Below are 20,218 nucleotides of genomic sequence, written 5' to 3'. Positions count from 1 at the left end.
ACGCTTGCATTTATTAACTTATTATGACAACTTCAAGAATTTACATGTAAAATTTTCAACATTAAAGTCATGAATTCAAATTCAAATTCGCTAATACAAAATGGCTCTTAGCTCTTAAAGTAATCCTTTAGAATTTCTTAATTCAAAATATCACTACTTGGCATATGACTAACCGGTTCATTATTTTGTTCTACAATTTATGTATATTTATTATCATATTCATATAATTTATTTCACATCTTTTAGTTAAGCCAATATTCATAAATTATAGATGCGCGAGAAATAATCATCGGTCTCTTGTTATAAGTTGACGAAATATCTATCTCACAGTTAACTCGAGTAGATAAAATTCATTGCAGAATTATTTATTTTTTTAATAAGTGCCGACATAATAACCTGACTAAGTTTGGGGCTTATCATATTATTATTCACTTATCTTTTAACTGAGTTATATTCATTTTATTTTTTAAGCTTAGTATGGATCATATGATCGGCAAACAAAGCTTGGGGGATGTGATCCGTCACCTTATAGTTCGATTTTTATTGTGCATTATGAGTCATAACCTGATTTTGTTTGCCTTCATTCTAAGTTTGTAACGGATGATCTTAATAACTATTATTCTAACTTAATGATCAATGATCATAATATCAACTCTATTTATCAACTCTATGCCTATATAGGCACCAATTTCTATATCTTAAAGAGGACCACATGATAAGTTCTATTTCATGTTTAACATTCTATATCTTATACCTCTTAAACACCTACTGATTTAAGTGTCGGAGTGTCTTTTGCAGGTACACACCTACTGTGTTCTTTGACGCCCGAGTTATTCTCACCCCATTAAAGAAAAGGCGTATTACAACAGCGCAAGAGACGAGCTATAATTCAAAAGTTTATCCACACAAGAACAGGTAGGAATGACTCCCAAGAATTGACAATCAAGATGGATATGAATAAAGCCTATGATAGAATGGAATGAGATTTTTTGAAAAAGGTACAGAAAACATTTGGATTCAGTCAAGAATGGATACAGTTAGTCATAAAGTGCGTAAGGGGAGCCAAATACAGGTTCAAGATCAATGTAGATCTCACCAAGGAAGTAATCTCTCAAAGGGGACTACGATAGGGACATCCTCTTTTCCTTTATTTATTTATCATAGCATCTGAAGTTTTTACTATCTTAATGAATTGTGCACAAAATAATAAATTAATTGGAGGGGTCAAATTGGCTCCCATAGCTACAACTCTAATTTATCACCTCTTTGATGATGATTGTATTATATATGTTGAGCTAAAAAATTAACTAAATTAATTTAATGATGACAAATATTATTTTTAGTAGGTTAAACACCCAATTAATTTTTAATTAAATTTGATTAAGTGTTACAGGCCAAAGAAAAACAAAACAGCAGCCCAATGATGGAAAATAAAACCAAAGCTAGTGGGCTACAAAACACTAACAGCCCGAAGGTGATGAGCAAAAAGCAAATGGGCTAAATGGGAAGTGAATTTGATCCAAGCCCAAGGCATTACTCTCAATTTGTTCTCTCCATATTGTTACCTCCAAAACAACGTTCACCTTTTTCATCTTTCAGTCAGAACTTAGAGAAGAGAGAGAAAGCTTAGTTCCTAAGCTATTCACCAAAGAAGAAAGAAAGAGAAGGATTAAGCAAGAAAGGTTGAGGTCTAATCACCCAAATCTACCAATCTCAGGCTAAGGCAGAAGTTAAAGGTAACTTATTTCCTCTTGCATGCATCATGCTTTCTTCTTCTCTTTCCCAACTCTCTGCCACTCCAATTTAGGATAAATGGAGAAAGTGAACTCTGTTAACCACTGTTGCGAATCAAAGGCCAAGATTGTTTCTTGGGGAGCAAGTAGTATCTCAAGGGTTCAAATATGGGTTTACTACTGAAAGTATTTTTCTTTGTTGTCCTGAGGCTTTCGGTCAAGAAAGAAGGTCAAAACCATAGTTCCTAATTTGAGGCTGGAAAAATGATGTGGTAAGTTGGTAGCACACAACTAAGGAATTGACCTAGGAAAGAGCAACTCAATATCATGCAGGGAGATACAAAAGAAGATTTTTCATCCTTCAGAAACCAAGGAGAGATAACCAGTGTTTTGAGGTTTATGTTCTGAGAAGAGTTCTCTAAAGAAGTTCATCAACTTGGACAGTGCTTCCTAGTCAAAGGAGCATTCTGCCAGAATGAGGAACTAAATCAGAGGCAAGCAAATCTGGTTTATCACATAGCAAAGAGGCTGTTGAAGCATTAACCTCCTTCATATTTTACAGATTGTAATTTTCTTTTTAATGTTTATCTTTCTGTAATTTCTTGAGGTAAAAGGCAGAATGAGAGAGCTCAAGTAAAAGCCTAAGAGTGGAAAGAGGCAGAGAGAAACACTTGAGTGAAAAGCCTAGAGTGATTTCAGATTTCTTTAGGTTAATTCTATGTCTTGTATCTTGTACCAGTGAGGTATCCCTTTCTTAGTTAGGTGAGCACTAAGAGTGAAGAGTTAGGTATTAGCATAACCAAGTCAAGTTAGGTTAGAACTTGAGAGTGAAAGAATTGTGTCAATCCTGTGGAATTGGTGTATGTACTACGTTAACTATAGTGAAAATTTCACCACTGTTGTCATGGAGACTGGATGTAGGTTGTATTGCACAAGGCAACCGAACCAGGATACATGATGGTGTCAGCTTCTCTCTTCCCTTCTCTGTTTTGTTTTCTGATATTTATGAGACAAAATGAAGTTGTCTCACAAATTTTCCACTATTGAGTTCAAACAGAATCAGACTGAAAGTTTGTTTTAAAGGGTTATTTCATTAAAGTTAAAGAAGGTTATAGATTCAACTCCCCCTTCTCTAAACCTTCTAAAACCTTCAATTGGTATCAGAGCCAAGGCCTCAAGAATCAAGCTTCACTGCTTGGAGCAAAGGTCCAATGGCGAACAACTTAGGTACAACCATAGTCGCCTATACTCTAACTAAAGACCAGTCAAACAACAGGCCTCCCTTCTTCAATGGGAAGAACTATGCCTACTGGAAAAAGAGAATAATGATCTTCATTCAATCCATTGATTACAACATATGAAAGATTGTTGTGAGCGGCCCCAAGAATCCAACAAAAATAAGTGTTGATAGAGTGATGACTCCAAATTAAGAAACTGAATGGAACGATGACGATAAGAAGAAAATGGAGCTGAATGCTGAAGTCATCAACCTTTTTCATTGTGATATCAGCTTTGAAGAGTACTGAAAGGTGTCTTGATGCAAGACAGCCAAAGAAATCTTGGAGAAACTCCAGGTTACACACGAAGGCACTAAACAGGTCAAAGAAATGAGGATTGATATACTGCGAAAAGAGTACGAGATGTTTAATATGAAGAATATAGAAAGCATTGATAAAGTGTTTGAGAGATTCTCAATCATAATCAACAACCTTGATGCTATAGGTACAACCTACTCAGAACAAACCCTAGTGAGAAAACTCCTTAGAAGCCTCACAAAGGAATGGGAAACAACTGCCACTATCCTAGCCGAGAGTAATAACCTAAGCCCTATAACCTATGATAAGCTGAGAGAAAAACTCCTTGCCTATGAAGCCACACACACAAACCCGGACTCAAACAAAAAGGGAATACCCCTCAAGTCAAAAATAGAATTAAAAGAGAGCGAGTCTAGTGATGATTTTTCAGACGATGAACTTGTGTTTTTTGTTAGGAGACTTAGAAGGATCATGAAGAACAAAGGCAAGTACAAGTGTTCAAGCTCAAAGGAGTACAAGAAGGACTTGAGCAAGGTGATTTGTCATTATTGCAAGGAGGCTGGACACTTTAAGCTCAACTATCCGAAACTCAGAAAGGAGGACAAAAGGAAGAAAAAAAGAAGAGAGTGCTCATGGCATCTTGGGAAGATCTTGAGAATGACTTGAATGAGGAAGAAGACTCTGAAAGGTGAAGATAAAATCTGCTTCATGGTTGGTAATGATCATCTTGATGAGGTAAATTATTATAACTTGTCCATAGATAATTTACATGCTATAATTGATGATCTTACACTAAATTCCTCAAAACTATTGGATAAGTACAATAAATGCAAATCTGAAAAAGATATGTTGAAAGCTGAAAATGATTTTTTGAGAGAAAAGGTGAAGAAAATTGAATGTGCCTTGGATATTATTGAAGAAAACAAATTTCTAAAATCTGAATTTGAAAAATTAAAAGGAAAGCACATTGTGGATCCTTCTTAAGAGCTTATTGATGAAAATGAAAGATTAAATGAAATGATTAAAATGTTGAATGGTGATTTAGCAAAATTTGCTCAAAGTTCTAGTAACTTAGATAAATTACTTGCAAGTCAAAGACCATTATTTGAAAAATCTGGTTTAGGTTATATAACCAAGGAAAGTGCAGTTTTTAATGATTCCTCTATAAAATTTGTGGCTTCTTCATCAAAAACTAAATCCAATTCCAACAAACCTAGTCTTGGATATGCTCCCACACATGAGGAGGAATTTGATGAATTTCACACTAGTAAAGCTGAGTCATCATCAAAAACCGAACCTGAACCAAATAGGTCAGGTCTGGAATACATTTCGAATAATGAGGCTGCTTTCAAAAATCTATCATTTTACAACAAAACCTCACATTCGAAAAGTCCAAAAGTTTTCAAAAATTCTGGTTGGAATGCTTTTGCAAAGAGGAACAATTACAACAAAAATCAATTTGTCAAAAGAAAGGCACCTCTTCCAAAAATCAGAAAATTTTAGTCCTTTAATCATTTCCAGCAAAATAACTCACCTCAATTTCAGCAATATGCATAAAAAAATCATTGTTTTAACTATAAGAAATTTGGTCACTCATATTCATAATGTTTCATTGAAAAAAGAATTGTAGGAAACCAAATCTACAATATTGTTTATGATTTCAATGCACTTGGGCAACCAAGATGGATTAACTTCAAAGGATCCAAACTAATTTGGATACCTAAGGTTACTTAAAGTTTTTAATGCAGATTTGCCTAGCATCCAAGAATAAAAGGGATATGTAGTACTTGGATAGTGGATGCTCAAGGTACATGACTAGAAGGTCAACTTTATTCATCAAACTAAACAAGTATGATGGAGGTTTTGTGGCCTTTGGAGATGATGGAAAAGGTAAAATAGTTGCTGTTGGAAAAGTAGGTAATAATCATTCTACTTTCATTAATGATGTCTTTTTAGTAAATGAGTTGAGGCATCATATTTTGAGTATAAGTCAATTGTGTGAATTAGGATATTTAGTGACTTTCAAAAAACTAGAATGTTGTGTTGTGAATGAAAGGATAAATGAAGTATTATTTATTGCTAAGTGTTGTAATAATGTGTATGGACTTACCCTTGATGAACTAAAGGATCAAAATGTAGCTTGTTTTTATTCTAAAGAATCTAAAAAGTGGCTATGGCACAAGAAAATGGGTCATGCAAGTATGTTTCAAATAAACAAAATTGTCAAGAAAGGATTAGTAAGAGGTCTTCCTTTGATAAAGTTTGACAAAGACATCACTTGTGATGCTTGCCAAATGGGAAAACAAACAAAGAGTTCATTTAAATCAAAGGAAGACATCTTTACTAAAAGACCACTTGAATTGCTATATATTGATTTATTTGGTCCAACAAGAACTCAAAACTTAGGTGGTAAACACTATGGTTTAGTAATTGTGGATGACTACTCTAGGTTTGGTTGGGTTTTATTTCTTGCACATAAAAATGAAGCCTTTTCGGCCTTTTAAATCTTTTGCAAGAAAGTTCAAAATGAAAAGGATTTAAAGATCTCTTCTATAAGAAGTGATCATGGAACAGAATTTGAAAACCAATTATTTGAATCCTTTTGTGAGGAATTTGGAATATCTCACAACTTCTCTAGTCCAAGGACACCACAACAAAATGGTGTTGTGGAAAGAAGAAATAGAGGTATTCAAGAAATGACAAGAGCCATGCTTTGTGAGAGTAATGTTTCGAAATTCCTTTGGGCTGAAGCGGTTAACACAGCTTGCCACATTTTGAATAGAACTATCATAAGAAAATTTTTGAAGAAAACACCTTATGAACTTTGGAAAGGTTACTCACCAAACTTAAATTACTTATATATCTTTGGATCTAAATGCTTTGTTCTAAATAACAAAGATAATTTGGAAAATTTTGATCCAAAGGCATATGAGTGTTTATTTGTAGGATATTCCACAACTAGCAAAGCATATAGAGTTTATCATCAAGATGCTAGAATAATTGAGGAGTCCATACATGTTACATTTTGTGATACTAACTTGATACAAAACATTTTGGAAGACTGTGATGTAGGAAATCAGGCTCAAAAAGACAATGAAACAACACAAAATCATGAAAATGAACATTCTGGACAAACTGAACCAGAAACAGCAACTGCTAAAAATCCAACAAGAGACAATTCTGTTTTGTCTCATGAATCTGAAAGAAATCCTGAAACCATCAGTTCTCTGAATCCCTTGGTGACTGAATTTGCCTCTAAGTCCACCAGACCTCGTGAATGGATATTCTTGAAGAATTATCCTGAGGAATTTGTCATTGCGAACATCTCTCATAGTGTCAAGACTCGTTCTTCAACTAAAAAGGCAATTGAAGAATCAAACAATGCTCTTCTCTCTCAAATGGAGCCTTAGAACATCAAGGAAGCCCTTGATGACCCTTCTTGGGTAAAGACAATGGAGGATGAGCTTCATGATTTTGAGAAGAACCAAGTTTGGACATTGGTTCCAAAGCCAAGTGGAAAGAAAGTGACCGGCACCAAGTGGATATTTCGGAACAAGTTAGGAGAGGATGGTAGCATTGCAAGAAACAAAGCAAGGCTAGTGGCACAAGGATATGATCAAGAAGAAGGAATAGATTTTGATGAATCCTTTGCCCCTGTTGCCCGAATGGAAGCCATAAAACTTCTTCTAGCTTATGCTGCCTTTTGTGGTTTTAAATTATATCAAATGGATGTGAAATATGCATTCTTGAATGGTGTGATAGATAGAGAAGTGTATGTACTTCAGCCACCTGGTTTTGAAAATAAAGAATTTCCTAACCATATTTTTAAATTATCAAAAGCTCTCTATGGTTTAAGACAAGCTCCTAGAGCTTGGTATGAGAGATTTAGCTCTTTTTTTTTTTGAAAAATGATTTTCAAAGAGGCACCATATATACTACTCTATTTATCAAGAATTCTAATGATTCTTTTGTTCTAGTCCAAATATATATTGATGACATTATTTTTGGATCAGCCAATGAATCCCTTTGTACTGAATTTGGAAAACTCATGACAAGTGAATTTGACATGAGTATGATGGGTGAACTTAATTTTTTCTTTGGGCTTCAGATTAAGCAAACTGAAAATGGTATTTTTATTCATCAAGAGAAGTATGCCAAGGAACTAGTTAAGAAATTTGGTATGTAAAATGTCAAACCTATGAGAACTCCCATGCACCCTAATTCAAAATTAGAAAAGGGAGAAACTGAGAAAGATGTAGACGAGACTAGGTATAGGGAAATAATTGGCTCTCTTATGTACTTAACTTCCTCTAGACCTGATATTGTGCAAAGTGTTGGAATGTGTTCAAGATTCCAATCAAAACCTAAAGAGTCACATCTTTCAGCAGTAAAAAGGATCATTAGATATGTTCATGCACATCCAATTTTGGTTTATGGTATCCTAAGATTGATGATTTTTCTGCAGTTGGTTATTGTGATGCAGATTTTGCTGGTGATAAAGTTGATAGAAGGAGCACATCAGGCTTATATTGTTTCCTTGGAAAGTCTTTGAATGTTTGGTTAAGTAAGAAGTAGTCAACAGTGGCTTTATTCACTGCAGAGGTTGAGTATATAGCTGCTTCTTTTTTTTTTTTTGTTCTTAGCTTATGTGGTTAAAAACACAGCTTGCTGATTATAAATTGATTGCTAAAAATATTTTCTTGTTGTGTGACAATATGAGTGCCATTAATATTTCAAAGAATCAAATTTTGCACTCTGGAACTAAACATATTGAAGTGAGATTTCACTCAATAAGAGAACATGTTCAAAAAGGGGATATTAGCATTCAATTTGTTAAATCAGAAGAGCAATTAGCTAATATTTTTACTAAACCACTAGCTGAGGACAGATTTTGCATGCTTAGGACTAGTCTAGGGATTTTGAGTTATGATTCATTGTTTGAAAATTGCTGATGTGTTTGTTGGAGTTTTTGTCTTATAAACAGGTATGAGATAACTCTGGACATATGAAGAACCATCTCTAAACAGATCTCTTTAGGCGCTACTGCACATGCTGAATCATCTGGGCCAACATTAAAATTCAAAATCTGAGTGGTCTAATATGTTTCCTTAAACCAAACCACCTCTGGGCCCAATACAAGTATTACATGATCCATTTATTTATTGCATCTTAGTTTAATTAATTTATTTTATTTTATTCATTTTGTCTTTCAGTCAAAAGGTTTCAAATTTAAAATTACTTTCCATTTTATTTTTAATAAAATCAAATCTTTCTTTTTGTGATGTCAAGTCCTTTCAAAATCAAATCAGAGGTGATGTAGTTGCATGTTTTGAGAAAACTTTTATTCACGGTGCAGTTACCAAAACTCCTTCTTCTTCCTTCATAACTCCTCCCTCAAACTCTTTGGTTTTTCTCCACTACCTTTACTGCTTCTCTTTGTTCAAAAATCAGAAACCAACTAAATGAGGAAGAAAATTATCCCTTAAAAGCCTCCTTGAGAAAAGATCTTCTAGCTTCCTGCAAAATAGAAACTTTCCACTCGCTCTCAAGACTGAACCTTCACTTCCTCTCCTTCTCCTCCTACCTCACCTCCTTGCTCAGATCCCATGGCTCGCACTAAGAACCCTTCGAGCTTTCCAACCTCTACCAAGCAGACGCCACCACCGAAGGAACCTCCTTCAAAACCCAGTTCATCGAAGCCAAGCACCTCGAAAGGAAAATGCCCAACTACTGCCGAACCTACCTCTGAGCCCACTCAGCCTAAGACAAGGTCTGTTTCCACTCGTTCTCAGAGAGGTAAACCTCGTATCCCTCTTAAATCTGTTAGAGAACTAGACATTGATCCCTTTTCACACAAATCACACTTCATGACCTCCCACTCAGAATATAACCCTTACAGATTTAAGTCTGCCATGAATAATAAATTTTATGAAGGGGTTATTAAGTACCGTACTCTGTGTCCCCCTTTTGTTGCTGATTTACCAAATCTAAAAAAGAAAGGTTTTCCTTTTGTTGAAAATTTGAAATTTCTGGACTGGAATCACCTTTTAAACATCAAAAAATTAGTATACCCACATTTGGTCAAAGAGTTTTATGCTAATATGACTTATCATGAGGGCAGTGTTCATTCTTATGTCAAGGGTCGAGACATTGTGTTAAACAATGAAACAATCAGTGATTCATTGAAATACACTGATGTTGGGGCTTGTGCATATACTTCTGGTAAGTGGGATGAAGGAGTTGTATCTCTTTTAATAATTCTCTATCTCATATTAGTGAACATATTTCTCTGATTGATGGCATCACCCATACTCACAGAGCCCTGGGTTATGAACGTGCTTAGTTGCATCGTATAGTAAATCATATCATCATTTCTCAGAGTGGTTCATACCAAAGGGTATCTTACACTGACACTCTTGTTTTGTATGCCCTTCTTACTAAAACAGAAATCTCTTTTGCTTATTTGATGGTAAGATACATGTTTGATTCTGTTAGAAGTAAGAAAGATAAAGCTTTTCCCTATGGCATGTTCTTAACTTGCATATTTAAACATTTTGGTGTTGATTTATCTGATGAGTCATATGAGAATAGACACTCTTATCTAAAGGGAGGTGGTTCAGTGAAATAGCATAAGGGACCTACTCGCTCTGAAAAGGTGGTTCTAGATAATGAAGATGATGAGTTCATTCCTGAGGATTCTCCTCCTCCTTCCACCGAGGGCACCTCCATCTCCACTGGACAAAAATCTACTATGTTTAATGTTGTTAAAGACGTACTCTAAGAGTTTATCTCCCAATCAAATCATATGATTGCCATGAGTAAGGGACAAAGGAAGCTAGCAAGCAAGCATGAGAACTTCCTCCGAAAATCAAGAGATCGAGTGGTTGTTTTTCTCAAGTTCATTAATAATCTCCAACAAGATGAAGATGTTTTCACTGATGCTGAAGAAGAAGCTGATTCTGAGAAAGATAGTTCAGATCAGATGCCTAGATTTATCTCATGTTGTTGCTGCTGTCTGTTCACTTTTGTCTCATGAAACTATTTTTCCTGTTACTTTTGGACTACTTTCTCTTTATTCCAAATGACTGTAATATTTTAACTACTGCTGCATTTACTTTCAATTAATTTGGTGTTTAGACTTTGCATTAACACTTTCTTGCAGGTTTTAAGGTGCAGTTTTATCTTGGTATTGAGTGCTTTTCTACCCTTGATGACAAAAGGGGGAGTAGTAATATTCTGGTAGTATTCTGGTTATTTTGTTACTGCTGTGGTCATTTTTTGTGAATTAAATATGATACTTGCTGCTTTGAAGGCTTGATAATGCTGTGATCAGGCTAATGTGACTTTAGCTTACAAGTTTTATTGTTTTGTCATGTCTTGGTTAATCTTAATGCTCTGTTTTTGTTTGAATTTTTTGAGCAGCTCTGAAATGGATACTTGTTAAAAGTGCTGACATGATATGTTCAGTATTGGGCTGGATTTGTGTTGCTAGTTGTGTAAAATTCCTTAGTCAAGGTGAATTGTGTGTAGCTCTTTATTGTATTCTCTATAAGAATAATAAACAGGAAGGAAGAAAAGAGCATAAAGCTAGGGGGAGCTACTCTTGAAAAGAAAAGGGGGAGCAACACAAAAGCAAGTGACATCATTCAAAGGGAAGTTCCTTAACTTTATTCAAATTCAATTCCTTTTGATTAATGATTTAATTATGTTTGTCATTAAGGGGGAGATTGTTGAGTTAAGAAATTAACTAAATTAATTTAATGATGACAAACATTATTTTTAGTGGGTTAAACACCCAATTAGTTTTTAATTGAATTTGATTAAGTGTTGCAGGCCAAAGAAAAACAAAACAGCAACCCAATAGAGTGGAAAATAAAACCAAAACTGGTGGCTAAAAAACACTAACAACCCGAAGGTGATGAACAGAAAGCAAATGGGCTGAATGGGAAGTGAATTTGATCCAAGCCCAAGGCATTCCTCTCAAGCTGTTCTCTCCATATTGTTACCTCCAAAACAACGTTCACCTTTTTCACCTTTCGGTCAAAACTTAGAGAAGAGAGAGAAAGCTTAGTTCCTAAGCCATTCACTAAAGAAGAAAGAAAGAGAAGGATTAAGCAAGAAAGGTTGAGGTCTAATCACCCAAATCTACCCATCTCAGGCTAAGGCAGAAGTTAAAGGTAACTTATTTCCTCTTGCATGCATCGTGCTTTCTTCTTCTCTTCCCCAACTCTCTGCCACTCCAATTTGGGATAAATGGAGAAAGTGAACTCTGTTAACCATTGTTGCAAATCAAAGGCCAAGATTGTTTCTTGGGGGTCAAGTAGTATTTCAAGGGTTCAGATCTGGATTTACCATTGAAAGTATTTTTCTTTGTTGTCCTGAGGTTTTCGGTCAAGAAAGAATGTCAGAACCAAAGTTTCTAATTTGAGGATTAACTGGAAAAATGATGTGGCAAGTTGGTAGAACACAGCTCAAGGAGTTGACCTAGGAAATAGCAACTCAATATCATGCTAGGAGTTACAAAAGAAGATTTTTCATCCTTCAAAAACCAAGGAGATATAACCAGTGTATTAAGGTTTATGTTCTGAGAAGAGTTCTCTGAAGAAGTTCAATGACTTGGACAGTGCTTCCTAGTCAAAGGAGCATTCTGCCAGAATGAGAAACTAAATCAGAGGCAAGCAAATATGGTTTATCACATAGCAAAGAGGCTTTCCTTCATATTTTATAGATTGTAATTTTCTTTTTAATGTTTATCTTTCTGTAATTTCTTGAGGTAAAAGGCAGAATGAGAGAGCTCAAGTAAAAGCCTAAGAGTGGAAAGAGGCAGAGAGAAACACTTGAGTGAAAAGTCTAGAGTGATTTCAGATTTCTTTAGGTTGATTATGTGTCTTGTATTTTGTACCAGTAAAGTACTCCTTTCTTAGTTGGGTGAGCACTAAGAGTGAAGAGTTAGGTATTAACATAACCAAGTCAAATTAGGTTAGAACTTGAGAGTGAAAGGATTGTGTCAATCCTGTAGAATTGGTGTATGTAATACGTTAACTATAGTGAAAATTCCACCACTGTTGTAGTGGAGACTGGATGTAGGTTGCATTGCACAAGGCAACCGAACCAGAATACATGATGGTGTCAGCTTCTCTCTTTCCTTTTCTATTCTATTTTCTAATATTCATGAGACAAAATAAAATTGTCTCATAAATTTTTCGCTGCTAAGTTCAAACAGAATCAGATTGAAAGTTTGTTTTAAAGGATTATTTCATTAAAATTAAAGAAAGTTATAGATTCAACCCTCCATTCTCTAAGCCTTTTAAAACCTTCAATATCTTTAGGAGCACAGAAAGGTGAAGTCTATCGACTCATATAGATCCTAAACATCTATACCACAGCTTCGGGTCAAATGATATATTTAAAAAAACAAGTATCATCTTCGGACAAAGAATCTCGGTACAAACAAAAATGAACATAAAAGAAATCTTAAAAATTTTAATACGGGACAACCCGAAAAAATACTTAAAAGTACCAGTTCAGTAGGAGAGATCAAAAAATAAATTTATAGAATGGACTGAAAAAAAAAAGCGATTAGAAAAATAGAAAAATGGAAGGAAAGCCTTCTTAACTAAGTAGGGAAAGAGATTCTCATCAAAGTAAATGATCTAAGCCATACCTTCTTATGCCGTAAGTATTTTAAGATTCCTAATCATTTCTGTAAGAGATTATGCTAAAAAATAATAAAATTCTGGTGGAGATCTACATGTAAGGAGAAGGGGTCTTGATTTCAAAAAATTCTATTATCAGAATATGGCCCAATTGGCTAAGCTACTATGAATGAGTCTTTGTGAATAGTATTAGTTGCCTTGAGTTAGCACTTAGCAGTAACTAGACTGATTGATGTATAGGGTTTCTATTAATTTATAAACTCTTTGATGAAATAAATATTAGTTTCTATTAATTTATAAACTCTGCAACTGTTAGACAATAAACAGAATCACACAACTATATTGTAGTGAAGAAAAAAAACAAAGGAAGCTTGAAATAAATATTTGTTAAAATGTGTGAATGACATATAATTTGAACCAACGAGAATATTCAATTTTTTTTTCCTATCAATGAATTTATCTCATATATATTACATCAAAATAAAATCAAAGTAGATTTAGAAGCAGTCACAATTATAAATATATTGTATAAATTTAAATTTCTTTCACTACCTAGCATTTAGTAATGTGACAGTAACTTGATTTACACTCTCTGTTTTGTCTTGATTTTTTAAAGATGTTTCTGCATGATTCCTTCTTAGAAAAAATCCAGGATTTTTAGGACGTGGCATTAATGCAGCTTCACTATTCAACATTAAAATCACTGAAGACATTGTTGGTCTATCTTCTGCACATTCTTGGACACATAAGAGACCAACATGTATGCATCTTAAGACTTCTGATTCTGTATATGAATTGTCAATGGATGAATCAACCAATGTCAATATAGTTCCTTCATGCCAACGCCTCCAAACCTACAAGAACATACAGTGTAATCATTAGAATATATGAGCTAGAATGTTTGTTTTTTATTTAATAAGAAGTACTCAAATAAAGGAAGAAATTTTTTCACTTACATTTTCCAGAAGATTCAATTCTTCGTTATCACCAGAAAATCTTCGATTTTTCTTCCCAGTTATAATTTCCAATACCATAACTCCAAAGCTATAAACATCGGATTTTATTGAAAAGTTTCCATCCATAATATATTCAGGAGACATATAACCACTACAAAATAAAAATATGTCTAAGTTAAAATTGAAGACATCATATCAAATTTTTTAAAAAAATGTTCTAAAAAATTATAATGGTATACTCACAATGTTCCAACAATTCTGACTGTATTTTCTTGTGTTTGATCTTTGTCAAAAAGTCTAGCCATTCCAAAGTCTGATATCTTTGGATTCATTTCAATATCTAGTAATATATTACTTATTTTAAGATCTCTATGAATAATTCGAAATTTTGAATCTTGATGCAAATAAAGAAGTCCTCTAGCTATTCCATATATAATATTAACACGCTTCTCCCAATTAAGCAAGAGACTTTTTGATTTGTCTGCAACATTAGTTATTATTAATACGTATAAACTAATTAAGTTTAACACGCAAAGTATATATGATAATTAAAAAATTAATGCATAAACATACAAGATATTGAGAAAAACAATGCTTACCAAACAAAATGGAATCAAGTCCTCTATTTTCCATATATTCATAGACCACCATCTTCTCATTCTTCTCAATGCAGCAACCAAGTAATCGGACTAGATTTCGATGTTGGAGTTTGGCAATTAATTTGATTTCATTTTTAAATTCATTAATTCCTTGTCCAGAATTTTCTGATAACCTTTTTACGGCAATTTCTTGACCTTCAATTAATCGACCCTGATATTGTCATAGACAAAATCTGTTAGTATATATGGATGTATTTATGAGAATATAATAAGAAAAGACATTGAAAATAAGATATATAGGACTAAAACATATAATTTAGTGTTTTTGTATTCTATTTAGTAATAAAATAAAATAAATTATGAAAATTTAATTTATTTTATTTTTTTCATTGAAAAAATTTGAGAAGAAAATTATAATAATAAAAAGTATAATTATAAAAAATTAATAAGAATAATAAAAGAAAAAATGAAAAATAAGTTGTGTCTTTTATTAGTGTTTCTGTGTTCTTTCTGTCAGGATAAATACAAAGAGAGCCACTCAGATAAAGACGCTGAAAACCTCTTTATATGTTTTTTAATAATTAAAATTTAACACATATAATTGATTAAATCGTGTTATTTTTGTCAAAATTAGGCTAGATAATTGATTTTACCGAAAAATGGTGAATTAAATCTTGAATTGGTCTAAATTAATATTAATTTTTATAGAAAATGACTACAATACCCTATTATAGAAAATGACTAAAATACTTCTATTATATATATTAATTTTGAGAATCCTAAATTTTAGTTATTTATTTTTCTATCGTAGGGTTATGATTTAGAACTTTTAAAATTAATATATATATATATATATATATATATATATATATATATAATAAGAGTATTTTAATCATTCTCTATAATAAGGATATTGTAGTAATTTTTTATAAAAAAAATAATATTAATTTAAACAAGTTCAAGATTTAATTCACCATTTTTTTTATTAAATCAATTTGTTTAGACTAATTTTGACAAAAATGACATGATTTAATGTTAAATTTTAATTATTGAAAAATATCTTAAAAAAAATCTTTTAGACTTTTTTATCTGAGTGGCTTCCAAATACAAAATATACTAATTTAATATTTTAGAACACTATGTCTATATCCATATTTCATTTGTCAAATTTAATTTTATATCTGTGACCTTATTTCAGTATCCCATTTCTATAAACAAAGGCAACCATATAAGTATGTTATGATAGTTATTAGTTGTGATGTGTTAAAGTATTAAAATAACTTACCCTATAAACACTACCGAAGCCTCCTTCTCCAAGTTTATTATCTTGAGAGAAATTGTTTGTAGCAATTGCCAAGGTATCGAAAGCAAACATTGGCAATTTCAGATCATCCATGTTCCTTTCGTCACCTGGAAGACACAATCTCATTCATTAACCAATCATAACTTCTGTGGACAAAACCTGGAATAGCGCTATTGATAATAACCAAGGTAAATTATTTATTTATGCAGCACAAAAACCATATACACTACAGTCTACAGTACCATACTATATAGAGACATTCATATCGAGGAGTTTATATACATTACCTCTAGAACTTTGTTGTCTCTTCTTCCTTAAGTAACAAATAGCAACCAATCCCAAAACTAAAACAAGTGCACTAAGTGTGATGCCAATAGCCAGAACTGCTCTACGATTCTTGCTGGAGCTAGTAGATCCTGTGTGTCACTAAATTCATCAGAATGAACTACTTAATCAATTAGGAAGGAACTTGCAATAACGTCACCATCATGGCAAAAATGTGCAACCACTTAATCAATTAGACAGTACCTATATCAGAAGCTGCCAATCTGACATAGAGATCTTGACCATCTGTATGGTAGACATTCATGTCAAAGAGTTGACCAATCCACATAACACAGCCACTTCCTCCGTTTCTGATATCAATGTTTGCATATGCAGTGCATGAACAATTCCTCTTACACAAACTCCCACATTCATCAAGTGTCATACTCTTATTTATAAACACGCTGCTTGTCTCCGGCAGCTTCATGTGCTCAAGATGCAAGAACTTGTCAGTCGAACAATTCAAACCCGTGTTCCTCACACACCCGCCAGATCCATCTCTCAGATTCCAAGCCTGAGGGTTCTTAGGGCTGAACCCTTTCATACATGTGCAAACCGGCGATGCATTATTGTCACACACTCCGTACGGACCACACTCCCTGTAATGGTCGCATTGATCCGCCGGTTTGTACCAGAACTTGTTCCAAGATTCGCTGCTCTCTATCCACGTCCGCCGTTGAAGTTCTCCGTCTGAATCTGACGTCACCGTTAGCCTCGATAGCAAAGAAGCGTTCCCGATGGAGAAAGAGTAGAACGCGCCGTGCGCGTCATCGGAGAAGCTGAACACAATGGAATGAGTATCGGTGTCCATCTCTGGAACCCCGCTGAATCTCTCACCATTCCAAGGACCAGTTTGGTATATGATAGTCTGGTTTGTCCTCAGAAAAATCTCAGGTAAACCGCGGTAATCTAGCTTGAAAGTGTAGTCACCGGAAGAAGGGTCTTCACCTGTGACCTTCCACGATGTTAAGTGCTTCTCAATTCCTGTGTCGAAGTTCCAACCCAACTTCATCCCAGGTAGCAAGGTATCTGTTGGGTAATCGAAGCTCTGCCATAGGTAGTTATTGCTCTGTTCTGAATCTTTGAGAACAAGGTTACCGGTTTCAAGGAGCTGGAGAACTGGATTCTTGGCGCTGGTTTGGTTGGAGGACCATGCGGGGTTGCCGGATGAATTGAGAAGGACAAAGTTTCCGTTGTCTCCGATCTTGAGATAGCCTTTGGAGTTGTCAATGGGATTGTCTCTGTTTGCAACCCAAACTATTGTTTGAGGATTGATGTTGTTGTACCAGATTCCGAGGTAATAGTTGGTGTTGGAACCTCTGAAGAAGCCTAGAACGAAGGTTTGGTTTTCTGACAACAAGGTTTGGTTGGTTGTGAGGATTTGTGTTCCGGTTAAAGTATCGAAAGAGGTTGATGAAGCGATGAAGAAGAAGCTAATAAGAATGATGATGAGGGAGTTAAGATGAGTGAAGAAGACTCTCATGTTTGCGGGAAGTTAAGACCATTAGACCAGTGTGTGATTGTTGTCCTGGTCGTATAGCAGCTTAGACCTTTTATATTCCTTTTGATCGTATATCTGTTTTGTCTTTTGAACCAAGAGTTACCGTTTTTCCATAATTCAAAAGTTAATTATCATCAATTGATGATGCTACTTATCATAATTATTGGGTGATTACAGGGTTATTCGTGTTGTAATTAGGAGAGTTCACAATAAAATAGGTAATAATGGGAAGCGGCTGATATTTTTTTTTATTGGTTTGATATTTATTAGTTCTTTTAAGTCGGATATAAAGCTCATTCAATTAGCCAATACTTTATTTCTTATAAAAAAAATAAATAAATAGGTAATCTAAAAAATAGTTAGAGATAAAAAGATTAATTTTTGCGTATTATGTATTATTGTGTTTTAGCTTATTTGAAAAAAGACACTAAAATATGTATCTTATATGTATTTATATATTATTATGCTTATAAAAAATTTGTATCTCAACAAATAAATAATAAACATATACTAAGTTGTGTCTTATGGTTTAATATTTTTGTCTTTTTAAGACTGTATTTATTTACAAGCATGAAATATCAAAACAGAAACACAAAAATATAAAATTATATTTAATAAATAAGATATATATTGTATCCGAAAACATAAAATTAATGTATAATTTGTGTTTATTCTAATAAAAAAGATACAAAAATACTAATAAAATATATAATTTATTTTTCATTTTTTATTATTTTTATTATTTTTTATAATTATATTTTTAGTATTATATTTTTTTAATTTTTTAAACAAAAAAATATGAATAAGTTAATTTTTTATAATTTATTTTATTTTTAATGTCTTATTGAATCCTATTTTTAAATCAAACCAGCTAACATAACGCAGCCTAAGTTTTTTTTTTTATTTGTTGGTTTGCAATCTAAATTGGATAGTAATTATTATGTAGAATAAGAAAAAAAAATAAATGAACGGATACAGTTTTGGACACACATGCATGATATTTTTAATTTGGCACCAATAAAGTCTTAGATACACAAGGCGCAGTCATATAATATTATATGAAAATTTTAATCTCCTCAATATATGGGCGTTATTCAGGTTTGAACATGGGGATATTATTAAAATTGGTTGGCGTACTTTATGTATCACCAAATCATGATTTAAAGTCAAATAGGCAAGCAAGCACCTCATTATCTTCTTCCATTATAATAGAATTCATATTTTATTGGATAATATATAATTAATAAAATCACTGTAATATTCTATAAAAAATGAGCATGTTAAATATTTGTCGATAATGAATTAAAGACAATGAAGCTAAATGGAGAAGTAGGAACGAAGGAACATGGTTTGAAATTTCTGACAACTAAGACAAAACCACCTTATTCGAGGCATTGTAGCTTTCTAATCATAATCTAATCAATAATTAATTACTCTGCATAAGGAAATATTACTATATTGGGTGTCTTGTATAGGGTGGCAACCCAGCCAAAATCTGCTAGCAGGTCGGCCACATAATTTATTAAAAAAAAAGTTAAACTACAAATTTGAGACTATTGTAATAAAAAAATTTATTTAACTCACATAACGTAATCTACCAATTTTAACAGGTTTTGTCGGAATAGGACAGACTTATTTATCAAATTTCTTAATTTATCATTAGATAAAATAAGATAAAATTTTAAAATCACCTTATTAAACAAAACGAACTAACCCGTTTACCATTCCTAATAATAGATTCTTTTAAATATAATCTAATCAATACAGAGCTTTTCCTAACCCTTAAAGCAAATGTTTAAAGTCTCCATATCACATTCAAGGTTCCTAAGAAACATTGGAACATTGTATCTCTATTTCTTCGTTTACATTGAAACATTGAATTTTGGGTTTGGATGAGGGTTAAGGCCGGGAGTAAGTTGAGTTAAATTAAATCAAATTTAAATTTAACTCACGAAAATTAAATTTGGCTAAAGACTTGACTCATTAATAATTGAACCTATTTCATAAACTCAAACTTGATTCAATAAAAATTTATCATATGACTTAAGTTCACGAGTTGACTCAAATAATAGAAATATAATATATAATTTTATATCATAATTCAAAATTGAGAATACTAATTTGAATACCCCAGTAAATTATAATGTTTATATTATATTATATTATATATATATATATATATATATATATTAAAAACAATCAATTTTATATATTATCTATGTATCAATTATAAATCTTTTATTTATATTTTACATCAAAATTATATATAAAAATGACTATAAAAATTTAAATAAAAATATTAATATATAGGTAAAATTATATAGTAAATTATTAATACATATATTATATATGTATTTAATCTATAATTTTAATATCATATATATATAATCGAGCCAGCTCACGAGTTAACGAGCTAAGCTTATCTAAGCTCAGATTCGGCATATTTAAATTTACGAATTCAATTCCAAATTCAAACTCGGGTCACAAGCTCACAAGTTCAGCTTATTAAGCTATTAATAAGTCGAGTTCAAACTGACTCATGAGTTGGCTTGACTCAATTCCAATCCTAGGGGAGATTTGTATCTGGTGAGAATTTCATTCTTCCCAAAGA

General features: G+C 32.8%; 1 protein-coding gene across 2 annotated transcripts; it reads right to left on the bottom strand.

Moving 5' to 3' along the window:
- Positions 1-13,335: 13,335 nt before the first annotated feature.
- LOC112714707 (receptor-like serine/threonine-protein kinase SD1-8) lies at positions 13,336-17,704 on the bottom strand. 2 transcript variants are annotated; one of them, XM_025766365.3, is made up of 7 exons: positions 16,311-17,704; positions 16,070-16,198; positions 15,765-15,889; positions 14,480-14,690; positions 14,124-14,361; positions 13,881-14,031; positions 13,336-13,778 (listed from the first exon to the last, which is right to left on the bottom strand). In XM_025766365.3, exons 1-7 carry the CDS (start codon positions 17,587-17,589, stop codon positions 13,473-13,475), a joined length of 2,439 nt encoding a protein of 812 aa, XP_025622150.1. In that variant the 5' UTR covers positions 17,590-17,704; the 3' UTR covers positions 13,336-13,472. The 2 variants fall into 2 exon arrangements, with proteins under 2 accessions (XP_025622150.1, XP_025622151.1); XM_025766366.3 differs by having other exon boundaries at positions 13,353-13,778; positions 14,124-14,220.
- Positions 17,705-20,218: the final 2,514 nt, after the last annotated feature.

This window comes from Arachis hypogaea, chromosome 10, assembly GCF_003086295.3.
Source record: "Arachis hypogaea cultivar Tifrunner chromosome 10, arahy.Tifrunner.gnm2.J5K5, whole genome shotgun sequence".
Classification (NCBI taxonomy): Eukaryota; Viridiplantae; Streptophyta; class Magnoliopsida; order Fabales; family Fabaceae; genus Arachis; species Arachis hypogaea.
This window is presented reverse-complemented; position numbering and strand designations above follow the sequence as displayed.